This window comes from Carassius gibelio, chromosome A3 (genome assembly GCF_023724105.1).
Source record: "Carassius gibelio isolate Cgi1373 ecotype wild population from Czech Republic chromosome A3, carGib1.2-hapl.c, whole genome shotgun sequence".
NCBI lineage: Eukaryota > Metazoa > Chordata > Actinopteri > Cypriniformes > Cyprinidae > Carassius > Carassius gibelio.
In genome coordinates, this window is record NC_068373.1 from 28,773,002 (window position 1) to 28,793,334 (window position 20,333).

The 20,333-nt window shown below is 37.1% G+C and overlaps 1 protein-coding gene across 2 annotated transcripts; it reads left to right on the forward strand.

The window, feature by feature from the left end:
• Nucleotides 1–4: 4 nt before the first annotated feature.
• On the forward strand, nt 5–20,021 carry LOC127941682 (forkhead box protein K2-like). Of its 2 annotated transcripts, none has more exons than XM_052537032.1 (9): nt 5–425; nt 11,466–11,657; nt 12,788–12,917; nt 14,437–14,583; nt 15,071–15,312; nt 15,612–15,814; nt 17,307–17,546; nt 17,632–17,844; nt 18,430–20,021. In XM_052537032.1, exons 1-9 carry the CDS (start codon nt 154–156, stop codon nt 18,609–18,611), a joined length of 1,821 nt encoding a protein of 606 aa, XP_052392992.1. In that variant the 5' UTR covers nt 5–153; the 3' UTR covers nt 18,612–20,021. The 2 variants fall into 2 exon arrangements, with proteins under 2 accessions (XP_052392992.1, XP_052393001.1); XM_052537041.1 differs by having other exon boundaries at nt 15,119–15,312.
• Nucleotides 20,022–20,333: the final 312 nt, after the last annotated feature.

Below are 20,333 nucleotides of genomic sequence, written 5' to 3' on the forward strand. Positions count from 1 at the left end.
GTTCGCTTTCTCTCCGTGCTGAATCGCGGCGGTGGGTCGAGTCGCCGCCGCTGATGCTGGTATCCCCGGTCGGGCACGTTTAACGTTTCACCTCCCTCTTCATATTTACCATTCATATCAATCGTGTCCCGTTCCGTGTGCTGAAAGATAAAGATGGCAGCGGTGGCCCGCCTGGAGGGCCGTGAGTTTGAGTATGTGATGAAGAAGCGCTCGGTGACGGTGGGTCGGAACTCGTCGCAGGGCTCGGTGGACGTGAGCATGGGCCACTCGAGCTTCATCTCCCGCCGGCACCTGGAGGTCTTTAGCGCCGCAGCGGAGGACACGGGCTCGGGGGAGTTCTATCTGCGCTGTCTGGGGAAGAACGGGGTGTTCGTGGACGGGGTGTTTCTGCGGCGGGGGGCGCCACCCCTGCAGCTGCCGAGAGTGTGAGTGATATAACCTTTATCTTTTTCGTGCTCATCATCGGCCTCAGTGTTGTTGTTGTCATGAAACACCGGGAACACGTGCTTGTGTCCTTGTGGTGCACATTTCTTTTTTTCGTTTCGCTTTCAGCGCCTCTGGGCTGTGTCTCAAACTCTAGCGAGCTGCTTTAGTAGACAGCATTCACGGGCTTCATGTACAACATCGTTTTTAAACGATGCACGTACAATTTCTGCTTAAGTGCATGGAGCGTGACAGACGTATGGAGATTTTTGAGCCACGGGAGGCGAGTGCAGCATTTTTGGACGCCATACGTGCATGCAATATTTTTGGGGGTGTCATAGGTGCGTGCTGCAACAAATTAGAGCCTTACATGCGCGTGTAGTGGCATATCTGAGCCATCATTGGTGTGCAGATTTTTTTTAAGTCATTGCTTTCGACAGATTGTGGTGTTATAGATATGTGCAACATTTTTAGGCAAGTGTGCCAGCATTTTTCCAGCAACAATAGGTGCATGCAGCATTTTGGGTGGCATAGACACGAGCTGCAGCAATTTTGGGGCATTGTAGGCATGTGTAGCAGTATTTTTGAGCAACAGCGTGTGCAAGTAGCATTTTGGGGGTCATAGGCACATGCTGCTGCATTTTGGGGTGCATCATAGATGCTTGCAGCAGTTTGGGGTGTTATAATTGCATGCAATATTCTGGACATCATAGGCACCTCTAACAGCATTTTTGGGCATCATTGGTGCATGCAATAGTTTTGGGGTGTTATAGGTGCAGTGTTTTTGTACATCATCGTAGATGCATGTTTTTGCATAATATGAAAGTGTAGTTGCATTTTTTGGGAACAATAGATGCATGCAGCATTTTGGGAGTCACAGGCACACATGCTGCAGCAGTTTTGGGCATCATATGCATGTGCAGTATTGTAACATAGGTGCACACAGCACCAGTTTTAAGCACCATAGACAAGTACAGAAGTTTTAGCTATCTTAAGCAATGCTCTAAACATGCTGTCTAGGTAGGCAGTTCACTACGTTTCAAATTTATATGCATATTCAGACATATGTATGCAAATATCACCTGTAATAATTGTCAGAAATGTGCGTGAAAGAGAAAAAGCGTGTTTTATCATGAACTAATGAGTGTTGTTTTGTCTCAGTTGGAGTGTAAAACCACTGAAATGGTGAGATTCATTATATCCTGACTCTATGCATCATATATACTCTTTGTATAGCCTTTTTTTGGTGCATCTCAGAAAGTCAGTTAGGTTTGCTGTCAGCTGTTTCCATTTTTCTTTATTTGTTTTTCTTGAGAAGATGTTGGACATCTGGGTGTGTTGACATTATCCTGAAGCCGACCTTTGGATAGTGCAGTATCTGTTTTGTCTGATTTGTGTTACGTCTCACACAGCTGCACGGCCAGCATATTTCAGAAAGATTTTGCTGTGTAGATTTGTATCTCAGGTTTTTTTTTTTTTTTTTTTTTATGCATTTAATCAAATCACAGCGTCAAGCATGACTGTAGTGCACACTTTTCCCTTTGCTTTTTTAAGCACATGACCCAAATATCTCAATATAACAACAAATCTGTTGCACCCTACAGTGCCAGCCTTAAAAGCAATTTTGTGCAGAGCCATTTTCAGCCCTATAGTCTGCATTTATGCAGTTTGTTTATAAATGTTATGCTAATTAGATTGACACTTATCTGAAGATTAGAAAAGAGCCACGTCCACATATTGTTATTAGCAAGAAACCAATCTGAGACTAGCAGGACGTCCAGATGGTTGGTATGGAGTATAATGGACAGCACGTTGGAGGTAGAGACGCTCTGAGTTTCAATATTGATCAAGAAGCTGAAGAGCATTTAATTGTTGGAGAGTTTTGTTCTGATTGGCTCTCTGTCAGCACAAAGAGCTGCAATCGTTTCCACAGATGTCATGACGAGGAAACAACAGAAACCAAGTTTTTCAAGTTTTTTTTGTCCTCCTTGTTAGGGAATATCTGCGTAATGGATTCAAACATGGTGAAATGTCAGAAGCATCCTCATTTTATATAGGCTTTTTGACATTTCAGGCAATTCACCGTGTAATTCAGAGCTCCAGATTATGCCTAAAACAGTCGCATTTGCACCAAAAATATTCATTTGCGAGTTACATTTTTGCTAAGGTTGACACTGTTAACTAAAATTTACATGTTGTGTTTTAAAAAATTGCGTGTAGTTCCTTTTCTTTTAATGTAAATTCTTGTTATCAAGATCTTAGTCTGTTCTGTGTATCTGACATTATTTGTCGTGCACTTGCCGTCGAATAATTACAATAATCTTTGTGCTCAGTTACCTTTAATAAACAGTATCAGTTGAAAAATTCTCCCAAATTCTTAACGAAATTCAAACAATAAATACCATTTAGGTGCTTTTAATTTAATGCAAGAGCAATTCGCCTCAGTTCAAGCAGCACGTGAATCCATGATTTCTTTCTCTTTACTACTACAGTAAAAAACAATCATGATTGGACATCAACAGGTATTTTGTACGTCTTACTGAAATGTCTTAGTAAAGCTTGTGAATCATGCCACACAACAATCATTTACCTCAGAATAACCAATCAGCTAGAAACAGAATAACTATAAAGAGGAGCATTTTGCAAAATGTATGCACTTTATTACATATTCATATTTTTACTTAACCGGTTGACATAAGAAAGCAAGCAAGTAGCTAAAGATAAAATTCAACACCACCTATGTAATTGCATGTTACTCATGAAGAAAATCAAATTGGATGTGTGCAAGACATAAGACAACATTTATAAGGATGCATTGATTAGGATCCCAGACTACACTCAAGGACCAGGTGATGCTGATATAGTTATGGTCCGTGATATCGGCACAGATTCAGTTCTCAAGTTGGGAAAGACGATTAGTTCACTCTTTAAGTGAACCTTTAGTTCCCAGGACATCTAAAGATGGATAAAAATGCTGATAAAGACAAGAAAATATATATTTTCAATTATGTCAGAGGAGCCATTATTTATTATTTATTATCATTAACAGCTGATGCATTCAAGCAGATAAAAGACCGTAAAAATCTAAAGTATTTTCCACATTGTTTATCATATATTAATTTGCCATAATATATATTATATATAAAATACATTTTATATAATAGAAGCTTTTATCCATAGCGACTTAGTGCATTCATGCTAAAAATTTTTTACCTTAACATTTGTTCCCTGAGAATCGAACCCACAACCTTTTGTGCTGCTAACGCAATGCTCTAGCACTGAGCCATGGGAACACTGTAATATAACAATAAACAGCAATATTTATTTTCATACACACGCACCTATATAATTAAATTTTATTTTATAACATTTAAAAATCCCATACCATTTGCTAATGACTTTATTAATTTATTCATCAATATTTTACATGTCAAATATGCCTTCATAGTGTTTGGAGACAAGACTAGACCGCTGGAGCAGTGAGTCAGGGTTTAATATCTGTTATAAAACAGCCTAGAGAGTTTGTTCCTGTTGTAAGGCAGTGAGTCACTGGGGATGGGGTTGTTTCTGTCTGGAAAGTGTTAGGGTTTGGAGCTTTGGTCTGTCTTTGAGCCCATACACCCCCGCAGATGACGTTATCGAGTTTTCGAGTAAGATTAGTTCTCCTTTAATCCTGTAGCTTTTTTAAAATGTTTACTTTTTTAAGAGTTTACAGTCGAACATATTTAGTATCTTCAGTTATTTAATTTAAATGTTTTTTGTTGTCCTTATGGCAAATGAACAATGTAGCTGTTTTTCCCTGCCATTTCATAAACTAAGATTTCTCTCCTGACAAAAAACAAAACAAAACAAAACAAACAAAAAAGGTGCGATCCTGAGTGCTCCTTATATTAATTTCCGTTGCTTAATGTGAATATTACGCCACACACACTCCTGAAAAGATGACAATAAAAGAAAGCTAAGCGTCTTCTTGTAAAACAATCAACAGCCATTGATCTCTTCATTAATAAGGCCATCCTTAAAAATATTCTTGTTTGCCGTAACCCGACCGACCCTGTCAATTTAGGACTTACTACCTTATTTTATTTTTTGCTTTTAGTCCGACCGATTTGTCGATTGTAAATTTGCGTTAAGACCAACCGATTTTTTTAAAATCTTCAAACAACTAATCCAAAAGCAATACAATTATATTAATTATATTTAAGTATTGTAAATGTATAAATTGCCTAGGCCTACATACAAACGAAGACTACGTTCTTTCTTTAAAAAAAAATTCACTGTCAGAGTCAACGGTTCACGCTTGGTAATGATGCGGCTGCAGTAAACAAAATGTTTGCGGTCACTGTTCAAAGTCATACGGGTTTGGGCACCATAATGCATCTAAAAAATTAAAACAGCTCGACACAGCTTTAACTTGGCACGAAGTTCTGGAAAAACTGTGCCCAGATCTTTTCCCATCCCTTCTCCTGTCTAAAACTGTGACCGTGTCGACTGTCACTTTATGTTCAAAAATCTACTGCATGAATCGATTGGACCAACCAACACAATTTTCGAAAACTAAAACAGGAAATTGATTTTAACGACCTTCTCTGTTACGTTGTAACATTGAAACGGTTTTCTGTCGCCTTTATTTATATAGTGAATAAAAAGGGCGGAAAATCCAGTCACACAGAATATTTATTTATTTAAAAACATGAGATGCAGTGGGATGGGGTACAAAAACCCAACATAAAGTCTCTAGATATTTTTTTTAAATTTTTAAATTAAATACATTCATTTTACATGTCTTTCTAAACATGCGGCTCTCTTGTGCGAGACACTAGTCCAACGGTGTCCCTCTAGAAAATTCATACCTACGTCATCACCAAAATTTTCCTTTTTTAAAAAAAAAAAAAAGTAAACTTGAAAAGAAAAATATAGACCGACCTACCGTTTTATATATATATTTTTTTTTAATTAATGTTACTACAAACCAAAATATTTTTAAGGATGGCCTAGACGTTGTGTGTCTGTGATTTGACTGACTAATGTCAAATGCAGTTAAACAATGTGTCATGTTGCAGTTGCATTTGATTGAATTTGTTACGTTGTAACATTGAGTCAAAGCAGCTTTACAGAAAAAAAAAACCTTGAAAATTATTGTTAATTTGATTTGGGGCTTGTAAAAATTTAGTTTTAGTTTTGTTATTTACATTTACATTAGAATAAAATGTACAATTTAAATATAAGCAACTTACAAACTAGGGCAATACAAGCAATAAAAACCAACAATAGAGCAATAAAATGCAAGTGCTATATTTGCATATTATTAATGTTATATTTCAATTTCACAAAGACATCTGCAGCATTTTGTCAAAGCAATAATAAAAGGACACATTTAATTTAACTTGTCTTAAATCTTACCTTGAAAAAAAAAGTGCATCGAATTGATTTTACTTTTCAGCTATTATTTTTTTGAAAATGAATACACATACACACACACACACTAAATGCTTCCTGTGCAAGATCTTTTTGTAAAAACTGTGTTCTGGTGTTTTGTAGTTGAGATGCAAGGAGATATGCAGGAACAAGTCTGTTCGGGTTACACACACACACACAGCCCCAAACAGAGGAATGTGAGGCTTTGAGATCCCAGCATTCCTGTTTTAAAGAGTTCCTCGTAGTTGCCATGACAGATTGTGCTTGGAATGGCTGCCTGGAGCAGAAACACATTTAACATTCAATCCTGAATAATCAAATTACAATTTGCATGAACAGAACAATTGTTGGATATCCGACAAAGACAGCTGGCAAAGTTTAATGAATGTTTACTGAAAGAGTTTCAACATTTTATGTGAGAATGATTATTTTCTTCTCTGAAATTCATTTGTTAAAAACTAGTACTTTAACTTTTCTCCAACTTTTATTTTTCTTTCTATTGTGTCTCTATCTCAGTTTGTAAATGAGTTGTCTTATAATTAAATAAACCGTGCTGAATACTGAGTGTTTTATGGACATACTGATGGTCAAAGAGATATGATAAAGCAACGGAATCTATTTTTATCTTTGAAATGCAAAGAAAGCAACATATTTTTTTTTAAAACCTTTGTCACTTTATTGAAAACACATCTGACCAGAACCAAGAAGATCCAAAAACAGGGTTTCTGCAGATCTGCAAAAGATCTTAAAAAAATATTAATGATTAAATCGCCCCTTTCACAGATTAATGCCTTTTATAAAAGTCTTAAATCAGAGAAGAATGAAGTCGTGGCATTAAATGTTGCATGCACTGAAAATAAAACAAATTATTTAAATAAATAAAAATGTATCTCATTCAGTATTTCTGCCTTGTTTTCTATCCTCAACATCGAATTAGCATGCATTTACTTGAGATGCAAAATGTATATAGTTATATAGAATATAGTCTTGTTTTATGGGAAATTGAACAAAAGTCAGTTTGTGCTTAAAACGAGCACAAAATTAGTCAATGGCATAAATGAAAACTTGTTTCCATTTGAATTAAGTTGCTTGGCAGATATTTTAAAATCTTTGATGCATAAAATTGAATGAATCTTCAGACGTTTTTCGAACACCCAGACCTTTTCGAGGTTTTGTTTAGCTGGACTTTCAGTGGAGGGACCGGAAACTTGCAGGTGTCTTAATTTGCGTTTTGAAGATTGACCAAGGGTTTATGGGTTATGGGCTTATGAGTGAGTCAATGATGACACAGTTTTCATTCTAGTGTAATGTCTCAGTCATGAATATTTTTAAATGTAGCCGTTCAGTTTGAGTAAACTTTGTGGTTTGGACTGGAGAGGAATTCCAGTAAATTCCTGTGTCATGTAGAACATCAACAAGACCTCGAGGAACAGACTCGTCACTCAGAGAAGTCCAGCAGATGTTGTTGATGAAGCGCTGCTCGTTCATGACTGCTGCCCAGTGTGCACATGTTTTACTCCAACACAAATCATGATGCCAGAACGTGAGGCGTTCATATCATGAGTCTTGTTGGATGTGGAAAATGTTCTCTTTTTGTTTAGAAGTGAACTGTTTATTGTAGTTTGTGTGGCACATTTCTCCTTGGGCTATAATCAAGAGCAGATTTGCCCACTGTGGAGACTTCAGTTTACCACAAGCTTTCAGCTGTTAATGCTAGTTGACATAAGCTAGCAATGAACAGTACTTCTCCAGAAGTGTTAGAAGTCACTCACTCTTTCCAACACACAAATATGTAACAAAACATCATCAAACGTCTAAAAAAACGATTTAGATGTAGCTGCATCGCCCAGCTTTAGTGACATGAGTTTACAGTAGTGGGGAAAAAAACATTCATATACATTTATATAAAATATATCAAATAAAATTTTATATAAAAACATTTTATTTCAACTACATTTCACATTTTTTATTTAGTTTAGTGTAATTAACTAAAAAGATTAACTAAAAACCAAAACTGAAATAAATGTATAAAAACTATATAAACTCAAACTGAAGCCCTATTCGGACGGGACTAGTTTTACAGGGGGTCGTTAGAGAATGTTTGATATCTTTGCTTCCCGGCAAAGAAATGATAATAAAAATAATAACAATAATAAAATCAAGAGCCAGATCACGTTAACTATTAATACCGGCTATTGTAATATCAGCATCAGGTAAGATTACTCACGTTCATTTATGCACTCAGTTACATAATGTTTTAATTACAGATGTACCTTTATGAAAATTAAACATGGGTTTAGCCTACTACAAAAAGAAAAGGTAAACCAGTTAAACTAAAGAAACCACACATTAACTTGGTTTTGCTATACTAGCCATTTAGTATTTATTGTGTAATAATATTAATCAATCCGAACGACTGTATGCAATGCATGCATACACAGCATGTGATCTGTGTGACACCCAGATGCACAAAACAGACCCTCCCACCTCTGTAATAAACACGGAGATGTTAGTCCCGTCCGAACTGATGCATGAAAATCTCAGACATCAGGTGGTAAGAATCGAAACTCAAGCGTAGTTTAGAAAACTAGTCCCGTCCAAATAGGGCTAATGACAATCACACAACAAAACGACTACAATGTTAAATACAAATAGAAAATATACAAAAAACTAAAAACTGATTCAAAATTTTCATACAAACTATAATAGTCATATCTCAGAGATACTAAAATTACACTAAACGGATGTATTTTTACAACATTAATAATGATTAATAAATATGTTAGTTAATGCATAAACTAGTGCTAATACTAATGTGGTTTTGGTTGGAAAAACACCAGTGTAATTAAGTTACATTAGCTTAATTTGGAATTTAGTTTAATGAAAAAAATAAATAAATAAATAAAAAAAAGAAAACAGGAGTCTGCAAAGGAACAAAGACTAATTTAATTCAACAACTAAACAATTAGGATCCATTTAAATGAGATGCAAAATGTTGCTTGCTTTTCAATAAATGTGTTTTTGGCAGATTATTATTATTATTATTATTTTTAATAATTAGTTTAAATATGCATAACAAAATAACGTTATGTACAGTTGATATTATCTGAACTAAAATTGACAATCTACTCTTTGTAGACTGATGAGTTTGTCTGTATTGTAAAAGTGGAATCTGATTTCACATCAGCACGTTTTCTTCTCATGCATTTAGTTTCTTAAAGTTGAGTCCAGATGTTGGCCGTAGCTTGACTCGGGACGGTGTTTATTCCAGAATTCAGACACCTATGAATGTCAACTCTGTTCCTGAACAAAGGCAGAATGGAAACCTGTTTTTGTTTGTTAGTGAAGAAGCAGGACTTGGGGATAATTGAAGACGCTGGGTGTGATTGGTGTGCATGTGTGCCAAGTCTGCAAGGGCATGGAGCAAAGTTTAACACAAGGTTTGGCACAGAAACGCATCGCCCAGTGCCAAGCGTATGGACGTGATGCCGGAGCGGAGAGACCGGCCCTCATCCACTGCTCCTGACCTCCTGAACAGAAATGTACCAGTTTGGATAGGTTTTCTTTCCCTTTTGGCTTCTTTGGTTAATAAGTGCATGTTTCTGAATTAAACTGATATACAAATCATTGTTGTAAGCCTTTCTACAGCAGTGTCAATAATTCAAAACTTGTTGCAATGTTTACCTAATTGAGAATGACTAGAAGAGTACATGCATTTTTCATTTCATTTTAATATATTTGTGATTTTTTTTTTTTTATAGTAAATTTGGAAGGATTATTTGTATTTTTTTTTTCTTCATGCATTTAATTGTTTTTAATGTTTAGTTTACGATGGAATGAAAACTAAATGCATAAAAAAAACTCATAATAAGACAAGAAGCATCTGTTTAATTGACATCCAAACTGTTTGTTGGTTGTTTTGTTGCTTTTTCCAATAAAATGTTGCAATCGTTCCCAGAAGTTAAGGATTGTTGGTGATGTGTTGTAAGAAAATAAAACTTAAACTCAAATTAATACATAAAAACTGATCAAAAATAGTAGTTCAAAGACACAATCAAAATAACATAAGTCAAAATTAAAAATAAACTGAAATTGGAAATCAAAAGGCATGACATTAAAATAGATAAAATTGCACACATGTCAGATAAGTTTATTATGACTGAGAAATGTTTTAATAACTTGATAATTATAATTAATATAATTAATAATTTATAACAATATATAACAGCCTGTCGGAATCAACAAACTGATTCAAAACAGTTGATTCAACATTAAGTTTGCGTCAAAAGTGCTAATATAAATGCTCGTGTATTTCATGTTTCTTATATATATTTTTTTATTAAAATGTATGTAAATGTTGCTGTCTATTGTTATATTGTTGCATATTAGAGGTGGTCGACCAATAGTAGATTTTGCCGATATCGATAGCTATGTTGGACCACACTGGCTGATACCGATTAATTAACCAATAGTTTTTCAAATGGATACTGAACAAAAACTAAAATAGTGCTTTATTTACAAAAAAATAAATAGAATGTATATTTTAAAATACGGACAAATATAATTTAATGGACAACTATGTGAATGGCGCCCTGTGGCAGGGCAGGATTTTCTGTCAGAGGCATTTAAATCCAGGTCTGAAGTTTCTCGCTCTGTTCAGCGTGCAGCATCACGTGTCAAAACAAACAGCATGCGCTGTCAGTGATTTCAGCCACTAGAGGCCACTCTCCCATTGTATAATGAAAACCGAGCCTTCTCAGCCGCTCCAGCAATGGACACATCCTGGAAAACTATCGGCATGGATTTCTGCCTGTTCCAGCAATCAACTATCGGTGCCGATTAATCGGCAAGACTGATACATCGGTCGACCTCTATTGCATATAAGTTAACAATATTAATTGTATTTAATATATTTAGAGATGTAGTGAAAAATCAATCTGTATATATCAAAATATAATATTATTATGAATTAATTATAAAATAAATATAACAATATTAATATTTCACTTTTTTAAGGAAGGGCTTTATTAATGTATCAATTGTGATTTATTAATGCATTTTATTATTATTTATTGCACGTGTTGTCTTCTTGCAGTGCTAAGATAACTGGTTTCTGTGAGCTGTGTTTGGTCATGTTTTGGTGGGTGTAGTGACTTGTTTACTCCTGGGGCTTGTAGTGCTAACACTACATAGTAGTTCGTCGAGGGGCAGTTAATTTTAGCATCGCTTGGAGATCTGCTTATACTCCTGAGCTTTATTACCACAGTCGTCTCAGCCAAAGGAAACTTCTGATTGAGGCACGTTTAGAGTGTTTGCATGCATTTAATAAACCGATTACACTTATTAAACTGCCTGCACATATAAACACCGCGAACTGTGAGTTTCTCTGTTTTTCTGATTTCATTTTGCACGCAAAACCTGTAATGTGCTTGTTCACTGGCACTCATTTACAAATCATGAGCTGAATGTATTTCTGTGTTAACTCTTCTCTGTCTTAAACGCTCCACACATGTGTTTTGGGAGCGTGAAGCTTTGTTTTGGCCACAGATCTCATTGTTAGATGCTTCTTCGATCTATAAAGATTATTTCCCTTAAGTTGCACTTTCTCTCTCTCTCTGTCTCAGGTGCACGTTTCGGTTCCCCAGTACAAACATCAAGATCACATTCACTGCGCTGGCGAGCGTCAAGCGTGAGAAACAGGAACCGGAGTCTCCAGTGAAAGCGGTTCAGCCACAGATCTCCCCTTTAACCATCAACATCCCCGATAACATCGCTCACCTCATGAGCCCCCTGCCCTCGCCCACCGGCACCATCAGGTACAAACACAGCATTATCAGCACACACACACATCATAACCAACACACGCCTTTAGATGCAAACACATTATAACCAACACACACCATTAGGTTGATGGACCAAGCAATTTGTGAAAAATGTACAATGTTTTTCTTATTATTTCGTTGGTGATGAAGATTGCCGGATAACATTTTTAATGTGCGTTTTATTTGGCCAAGTTTCATTCTTTTTCCTTGCACATGCAAACAAAAATTACCACTGCACACAACTCAACTAGAGATTAAGAATGGGAGTTTGCATTGGAACAACGACTAAATAAAAATAAATCTCCCATTTAGGTTAGATGCATCTGTTTAATTGGCATGCAAAAGCTTGATTTGTTGCCATTGGCAGAACAGAAGTATCGTCGCCTTGTAAGGACTGAAAACTGCAATTAATACATAAAAAAAAAAAAAAAGTAATTGTCCAAGAATGCATGTGAATAAAGTTTATCAAGTTTATTAAAAAGCATAAAAGCAATTTCAGTGGATTGATTAAACTTGTCAGATTCAGTGAACTGATTACACTGATTATATATATATATATATATATATATATATATATATATATATATATATATGCTAAACAATTTAAGTTAAAATATTACTATTCTGACGATGTCTTTCATACTATTCTGGACAGTGTAACTTACTTGGCAGTGTATGGGACAGTCACAAACCTACCGGTTTTCATCCAAAATATCTTAAATTGTGTACCAAAGATGAATGAAGCTTTTACGGGTTTGGAACGACATGGAGGTCAGTGATTTATGACAACAAGTTTCATTTTGGGGAGGAGTAATCCCTTTAATGAATGATATGACATCTTTCCTGTATTGGAAAAGATTTCAAGAGCATTTGGAGCAGAAACGGTGATGTTCTTGTTATTGTTGAGTTGGTGGTTTTGTGTGTTTGTGACTGCAGCTGTGTCCTTTATGGGCCACTTTCGATTTGATTGGTTTAATTGAGTTTGGCTGGCACACAAATGAGGCAGTTTCCTGTTCTGCATAGAAAATTAAACTTCCTCCTTCCCCGCGGTCCATCTGTTTCCACCACTCGGTTTCAGATGATGGTTTTGGAGTGTAATGCATTTCTCTGTGTTTCTCCATCAGCGCTGCTAACTCGTGTCCGTCCAGTCCACGTGGTGCGGGATCGTCCGGCTACAGGCTGGGCAGGATCGTGCCTGACCTGCAGCTCATGAATGAGAACGACAAGGAGGCGTCAGGAGGGGACAGCCCAAAGGTGACTGACACGTCCTGCACTGATAAACCTCACACTAGCAGACGTGTGATGACCAGTCAGAAGATGGGGAATGTTTCTGAAGGAAGTCTACTCCAGTCCTCAGTGTCACATGTAGGGCCCTTTGCTTTCCGTGATGCGGAAAACTTAGAAGGGAATCCAGTCATAAAAACGGAACTTACAGTTTAACGCGGAATGTCACAGAATTTGTCCAATTTTGAATTAATTAATCAAAAGTAGGTCATTGCACTTGCATCAAATTGCGATATGGACTAATATTTGTAAATATTAAGCCGGAAAAGTCTATTTAAATATGAATCCTGCATGTTCTGCATGTCTGTGTTAATTAATGACTTTGTTTTCTTTTGATTTGAGTAAAACTAGCGTCACATCACATACACAGAACTGTAAAGGTATTCACGGCAACTTGTCAAAATAAAAGTTTGGTTTAATTTAAAGAGAAAAATTTGCCAGAAATGTATTACTATTGTTCAGTAAAATACTACTACTACTACTACTACTTAAATTTAACAAACATGATTTTTTTAAAGGAATAATCACACAACATTTCTTCCATGTTTTATTTTTAATAGTAAACCCCCTTTGTTTACCAAAAAACTAAATATTCAATAATTAAAAGAACAATTTTATTGAATGTTTTATGCCTTCATTTGATAACTAGAAAAATGTAAATACACAACAGAATTTGAAACAGAAAAAAAAAAATTCATGAGGCTATTTTAAGAAAATATTTGAATAAATTAAGTTATTTTTATGCATTTGAATAATTAGACATGCTAAAGCACAGAATTAGGTAACAATAAAACATATGGTTAAGAAAAAACTAAAACATTTCATAGTGCCCTAAACATGTAATGTTTGTTAAACTTTTAATAAATTGTTGTGAAAATGTATGTTTTATGATTTTAATTAATTAGACATGCTTTTTGATTAATACAATTAAATGTAACCATTAAAAAGGAGTTGAGAAAAATGTAAACAGAGAAAAATGTAAACAGGAAAAAAAATGGAATCCAGAAAAATTTAAATGGAAAAAACAGAATTTGGGGAAAAAAATTAATGGATTTCATAGGGCCCTTCAGAAATCATTCTGATATGCTTCAATATTTTTTGTGGAAACTGTGATTCTTTTGAACATTCATCAAAGAATCTTAAAAAAAATTAATGTATCTCAGTTTCCACAAAAGTATGAAGTGGCACAACTGATAATAATCAGAAATGTTTAACATCAGACTGATTTCTGAAGATCATGTGACACTGAAGACTGCAGGAATTATGCTGAAAATTCAGCTTTGATCACAGGAATAAATTATTTTTAATATATTCTCACACAGTACACTTTCTTTAAATTAGTAAGAATATTTCACATTATTACTGATGAACTGAAGAGATTCTTTCCTCCAGAAATCTTACTTATTCAATATTTTTGTCAGGTAGTGCACTGTCTTTGGATTCAATCTGAGTTAGTTGATCTGAAAGCTGAAATCTTCTGTTTCTCTAGGACGACTCCAAGCCCCCGTACTCGTATGCTCAGTTGATCGTTCAGGCCATCACGCTGGCGCAGGACAAGCAGCTAACACTAAACGGCATCTACACACACATCACCAAGAACTACCCGTACTACAGGACGGCAGACAAGGGCTGGCAGGTCAGAGCTGCACCCAGTTACAGTCTGTCATCAGTCTCAGGGAGATGCAATCTCTATTTAAAAACATAAAAAACAAAACTCAACTCATTTTGTAGGCATGCAAGAAAATGTCCTGCATGCTCTGCTTTTTATGAAAATATCGCAATAATTCTAAAATATTTATTTTGAAATATTCATATTTTTGTTATTTTTAATTTTATATTTACATTGCATTTTTAGCAATTTTGTAGTTTTGTCTATTTTTATTCATAAGGCGGATTATTTTTGTTATAGCTTCTTTATATATATGTGTGTGTGTGTCTGTGTGTGTGTGTGTGTGTATGTATAACATCAGTATTATCTAGATTGGGCTGATTAAGAATTATATTAAATATAAAATGTTAGACTTATTTACTTGTTTATTTATTATTTAATTTCTTTTTGTTTAAAAGGAAGAATAACACAAAATAACATCTGATGACCGTGTCTGTCTGAATCTGTGCTTCAGACGGCTGAAGATGTCAGTTGGCAGTATGAATGCATCTCTCTCTTTCAGAACTCGATTCGTCATAACCTGTCGCTGAACCGTTACTTCCTCAAAGTCCCGCGCTCACAGGAAGAGCCGGGCAAGGGCTCCTTCTGGAGGATAGACCCGTCATCTGAGAGCAAACTGGTGGAGCAGGCATTCAGGAAACGCCGGCCGCGGGGCGTCCCGTGCTTCAGGACCCCGCTGGGACCCCTCTCATCCAGGTCAGGCTCATGATACTCACCTTTATAACCTATGATTCTTCTTATCAATGTGAAAAATGGTTGCGCTGCTTTATAGTTCTGTGGAAACTGTGATAGTTTTTTCTTTTCGGGATTGTTTAATGAATAGAAAGTTCAAAAGAGCAGCATTTATTTGAAATGGAAATATTTTTGACAATATAAATGTCACTTTTGATCAGTTTAATGCTTCTTTGCTGAATAAAACGAAATCTTGCTGACCTCAAACTTCTGACCGGTGGTGTACGTGAAGCTCATCCTGATGTGTTGGTCTGTAATAACAGGAGTGCCCCGGCGTCGCCCAATCACTCAGGAGTTCTCTCCGCCCACTCCAGCGCCGCCCAGACCCCCAACAGCCTATCACGGGAAGGCTCACCTGTTCCCATGGAGCCAGAGCCCGCCTCTGCACCACCCCCTGCTCCTCCCGCTGCTGTCCAACCCAAACTAGCTGTGATTCAAGAGACCCGCTTTACCCAGAACACCACAGGTGCTCAGACACTGACGCGTGTTGACCTTTTACTGTCTGAGATTCATGAGCTTTAACGTTATTTATCATCTATAATAATCTATGATGGTCTGATTTTGATGATAATAGATATATAATTATAGACTTATAGAACTTTTTTTATAATTTATTTTTATTATCAAAATAATTACAGATTATCAGTATCAGTAAGAATCTGTGTGACACTTTGATAGACTGTCTGTCTATTGTCTGTCTGTCTGTCTATCGTCTGTCTGTCTGTCTATCGTCTGTCTATCTGTTTATCGTCTGTCTATCGTCTGTCTGTCTGTCGTCTGTCTGACTGTCTATCGTCTGTCTGTCTATCGTCTGTCTGTCGCCTGTCTGTCTATCATCTCTCTGTCTGTCTATCGTCTGTCTGTCTGTCTGTCTGTCTATCGTCTGTCTGTCTGTCTGTCGTCTGTCTGTCTGTCTATCGTCTGTCTGTCTGTCTATCGTCTGTCTGTCGTCTGACTGTCGTCTGTCTGTCATCGCTCTGTCATCTGTCTGTCTGTCTATCGTCTGTCTTTCTGTCTGTCTGTCTGTCTGTTTATCGTCTGTTTATCGTCTGTCTATCGTCTGTCTGTTTATCGCCTGTCTGTCGTCTGTCTGTCTGTCATCGCTCTGTCATCTGTCTGTCTGTCTATCGTCTGTCTTTCTGTCTGTCTGTCTGTCTATCGTCTGTCGTCTGTCATCTGTCTATCGTCTGTCTGTGTGTCTGTCACCTGTCTGTCTGTCGTCTGTCTTTCTGTCTATCGTCTGTCTGTCTGTCTATCGTCTTTCTGTCTGTCTATCATCTGTCTGTCTGTCTGTCTGTCTATCATCTTTCTGTCTGTCTGTCTGTCTGTCTGTCTATCATCTGTCTGTCTGTCTGTCTATCGTCTGTCGTCTGTCTGTCATCTGTCTATCGTCTGTCTGTGTGTCTGTCATCTGTATATGTCTATCGTCTGTCTGTCTGTCTGTTTGTCTATCTGTCTGTCTATCGTCTGTCGTCTGTCTGTCTATCGTCTGTCGTCTGTCTGTCTGTCTGTCTGTCTGTCTGTCTGTCTGTCTATCGTCTGTCTGTCTGTCTATCGTCTGTCGTCTGTCATCTGTCTGTCATCTGTCTGTGTCTATCGTCTGTCTGTCTGTCTAATGTCGCTCTGTCTGTCTATCTGTCATAATTTACATAAAAATGGTAGACTGCTCATTTAGATGTAATTAAATATGATAAAAAAATGTATTTGTGTTTTTGTTGTGGGCCTTAACAAAAAAAATTACTCATTATTGGCAAGGTTATTATAGTTAATAAAATTTTGTTATGCTAAGTATATAAAGAAAAAAAAATAACTGAAAAAAATATATATATACAGAATATTCTACATTTAATAAAATTATGATAAAATTGTAATAGGATCTCTGTGATACTGTAATAAGACTGTTCACCGGAGTCTGTGCATCAGTTAGTTCAGAAGTGTGTATTTGTCTTCTCTCTCAGCATCTCCCATCACCTCTCAGCCTGTTCTGATCGCGGTCCAGCGGTCGTTAGCGCAGACGATCAAACCCGTCACGTACACTGTGGCCACCCCCGTCACGTCCTCCACATCTGCGCAGACGCTGATGCAAACGCTGCACGTGGTGCATCAGATCCCCGCGGTGGCCGTCAGTGCTGTCGGTGGAGGAAACCTGCAGCCCGCCGTCAAAGCAGAAGCGCTGGAGAACGGGGAGGAGGTCAAAGGTGAGAGCTTCGGTTGAGAAGCTTGACCTGGTTTGAGTTTCTACAGATAATGTTATTAACAAAATGTGTGTTTGTCTGTCTTCAGTGAAGGTAGAGTCGGTTCCTGCCATCAATCACGGCTCGATAGGCTCAGCCAATAGGATCATTCAAAACAGCACTGCAGCCACGCCCCTCCAGACAGTTACCATAGTGCAGCAAGCCCCACTGGGTCAGCACCAGCTGCCAATCAAAACCATCACCCAGAACGGCACTCATGTGGTGCCCATCGCCACGGCCATACAGAGCCAGGCTAACACAGGTATCAGATCAATGTAGAAAATGACATTTTTATATTATATTTCTATATTTGCTTTACATTTCTATATGTACATTTTTGTTCCCTTTTTCTCTAGCTCAGTCTGTCTCAAAATAAAAGCTCAAGACTTTAACTCTTGAAAGTGAGGATATTCTAATAGTGAAAGTACAATTATTATGACTTTAATAAAATAATGTATATATTTATTCTAAAATATCCTTTAACCCTTTGGAGTGATGCAAAAGTTAGCTCTAATGAGCTCTCTCAAAAGTGAAGAAAATGCATAGGAAATGTAGTTTTGCTACAGTAAAATAAATTTTTAAAAACATTCATTTTTTTACAACTCATTTTATTTTTTATTTTTTTTACAATCGCTGTAACTTATCGAAGTGAAGAAAAAGTGACTTTTAATGTTAATGTTTGAACTCTTAAACGTATCGCGTGGTAAATCATGTTTTTATTTACAGTGCTGTTGTTTTACAGTAGTAGTGAGATATTTATGTCTTAGAAATATGAATAATAATCCTGTGTTAATAATAACGTCAGGCAGAGAATGGTGATGTGAAAGCTCTCTCTGTTCGTCTCCAGTGTCGAGTCCGTTACACATGTTGGCCGCTCACGCCTCAGCATCCGCCTCGCTCCCCACCAAGAGACAGAACGGAGAGAACGGCAGCGAGCCGCCGGAGAGCAAACGATTGAGAACCCAGGACGAGGAACACCACGTCACCTCCGACCCGAACACAAACTCCACCAACCAGCAGCACAACTAGTCAGCCACCTCTTCCCCTCCCCTCCTTCCCTCCTTCTCTAGTCTCCTCTTTTCTCATCCCGGTTTCTCTTCCGTCCAGCAGCTCACGGTGCCAAAACTCAAGGCCTGGACAAAAACTCTTTGAACAGAAGCAAAAAACGTCAAAAAAAGAACCGAATGCATAAAATACGATCCGTTACTCTCTGTTTCTGTAGCAAACCTTCTGCCTGTTTTCCGTTTTATCACTCGAATGCCTGATTGAACAAAAACTCACACCTTGAAACTCAAGAGCAACTGCCATCTGGTCCGATACTGGGCATTTTATTACAGACCTTGGAGGCGTTCGATCGGCTTGGATTCCGTTCCTTGGGAGTCATGGGAATTTTTAGGGAAAAATGTGGGCTTTGTGGGTGCGATGCCCTCCAGATGTGCAGATGTTGATCCCATCGAAGGATTCTAGAACCTCCGGAACTCGTGTGTTGCTCACAGCACACTTGGGAATTCCAGAACTCCCGCTTGCGGAATCCCGATTTTATTTTATTTATATATTTGTGTGTTTTTGCCGCTGACGGCGGAACACGGTCTCCGATCCAACATTCCAAAGTTTGGCAGTCCACCTCGGAAGGTGGAAAGCCAAGAGGATGTCCTGGAATGCAGTTACACACCATGAACCACAAATTAAATTAAAAGTAGCGCATACTAGGGCTGAACGTGGAGCCAAAGGGATCAAAATATTCAGAAACACGTCAGATATTCCTGAACTCCTGGCAGCTAGCCTGACAGCATCCCCCAGCCGTCGTAGTGGATAATATGCAGTATTTTGTTGTTCATACATGGAGCATAGGGCGTGTTTTCAGATATAGACTTAATAATAACAATATATATATTTGAGCAGAAGTGGATATCCGGGACTGTGTCTGTTTTCTGTTTTGTGAAACAAAGCGTAGTTTCTTTTCTAAGATGGATAAAAATGTATCAGTGGAGTATTTCCTTCCCGTGCTTTCCCTTTTCTGTTTATTTTTAAATCTGAGCAAAACCGTCTTTGTTACACCGACATATTTTCACCCAGGTGCTGGAGTGGACGTATCACTTCCATGTGCAGTCGAACTGTTTTCATCCAGCGTGCATGTAACGGACCAGACAGATGTACCCGAGCCGGAGATTTAAACAGAACAGAAAACAAGATGTAAGAAACCGCTTTGAATCAGACCGGGTCTGCACTTGATTAGACTGTTGTTTTTGTTTACTTTTCCCCTGTTTCTTTCCGTTTCGTTCCCTTTTTCTTTATAGGCTGTATTGGTGTGGGCTTAATGATTTGAGGGAGTCTGATGGATTATATATGTTTCAGACAAAAGCAAAAAATATATATGATTGACGTTTGTTCTTCTTCAGTGGGTCAATTTTTTTTTTTTATAAATTAATTTAAACCTTATTCTTTTGATGTTCTTGTCTTTTCTTCAATTAAATACATATTAATAACTAGATAGAAAAATAATATTTAGATATTTATTAACATTGTCATTGAAAGAAGTCTTGTATGCTCACAAAGGCTGAATTTATGTGATAAAAATACAGTAATATTATGAAATATTATGACCATTTAAAATAACTGTTTTCAATTTGAATATGTTTTGAAATATAATTTATTCTTGTCATCAAAGCTGTGTTTTCAGCATCATCACTCCACTCTTCAGTGTCACATGATCCTTCAGAAATCACTCTAATATACTGATTTGCTAATTTA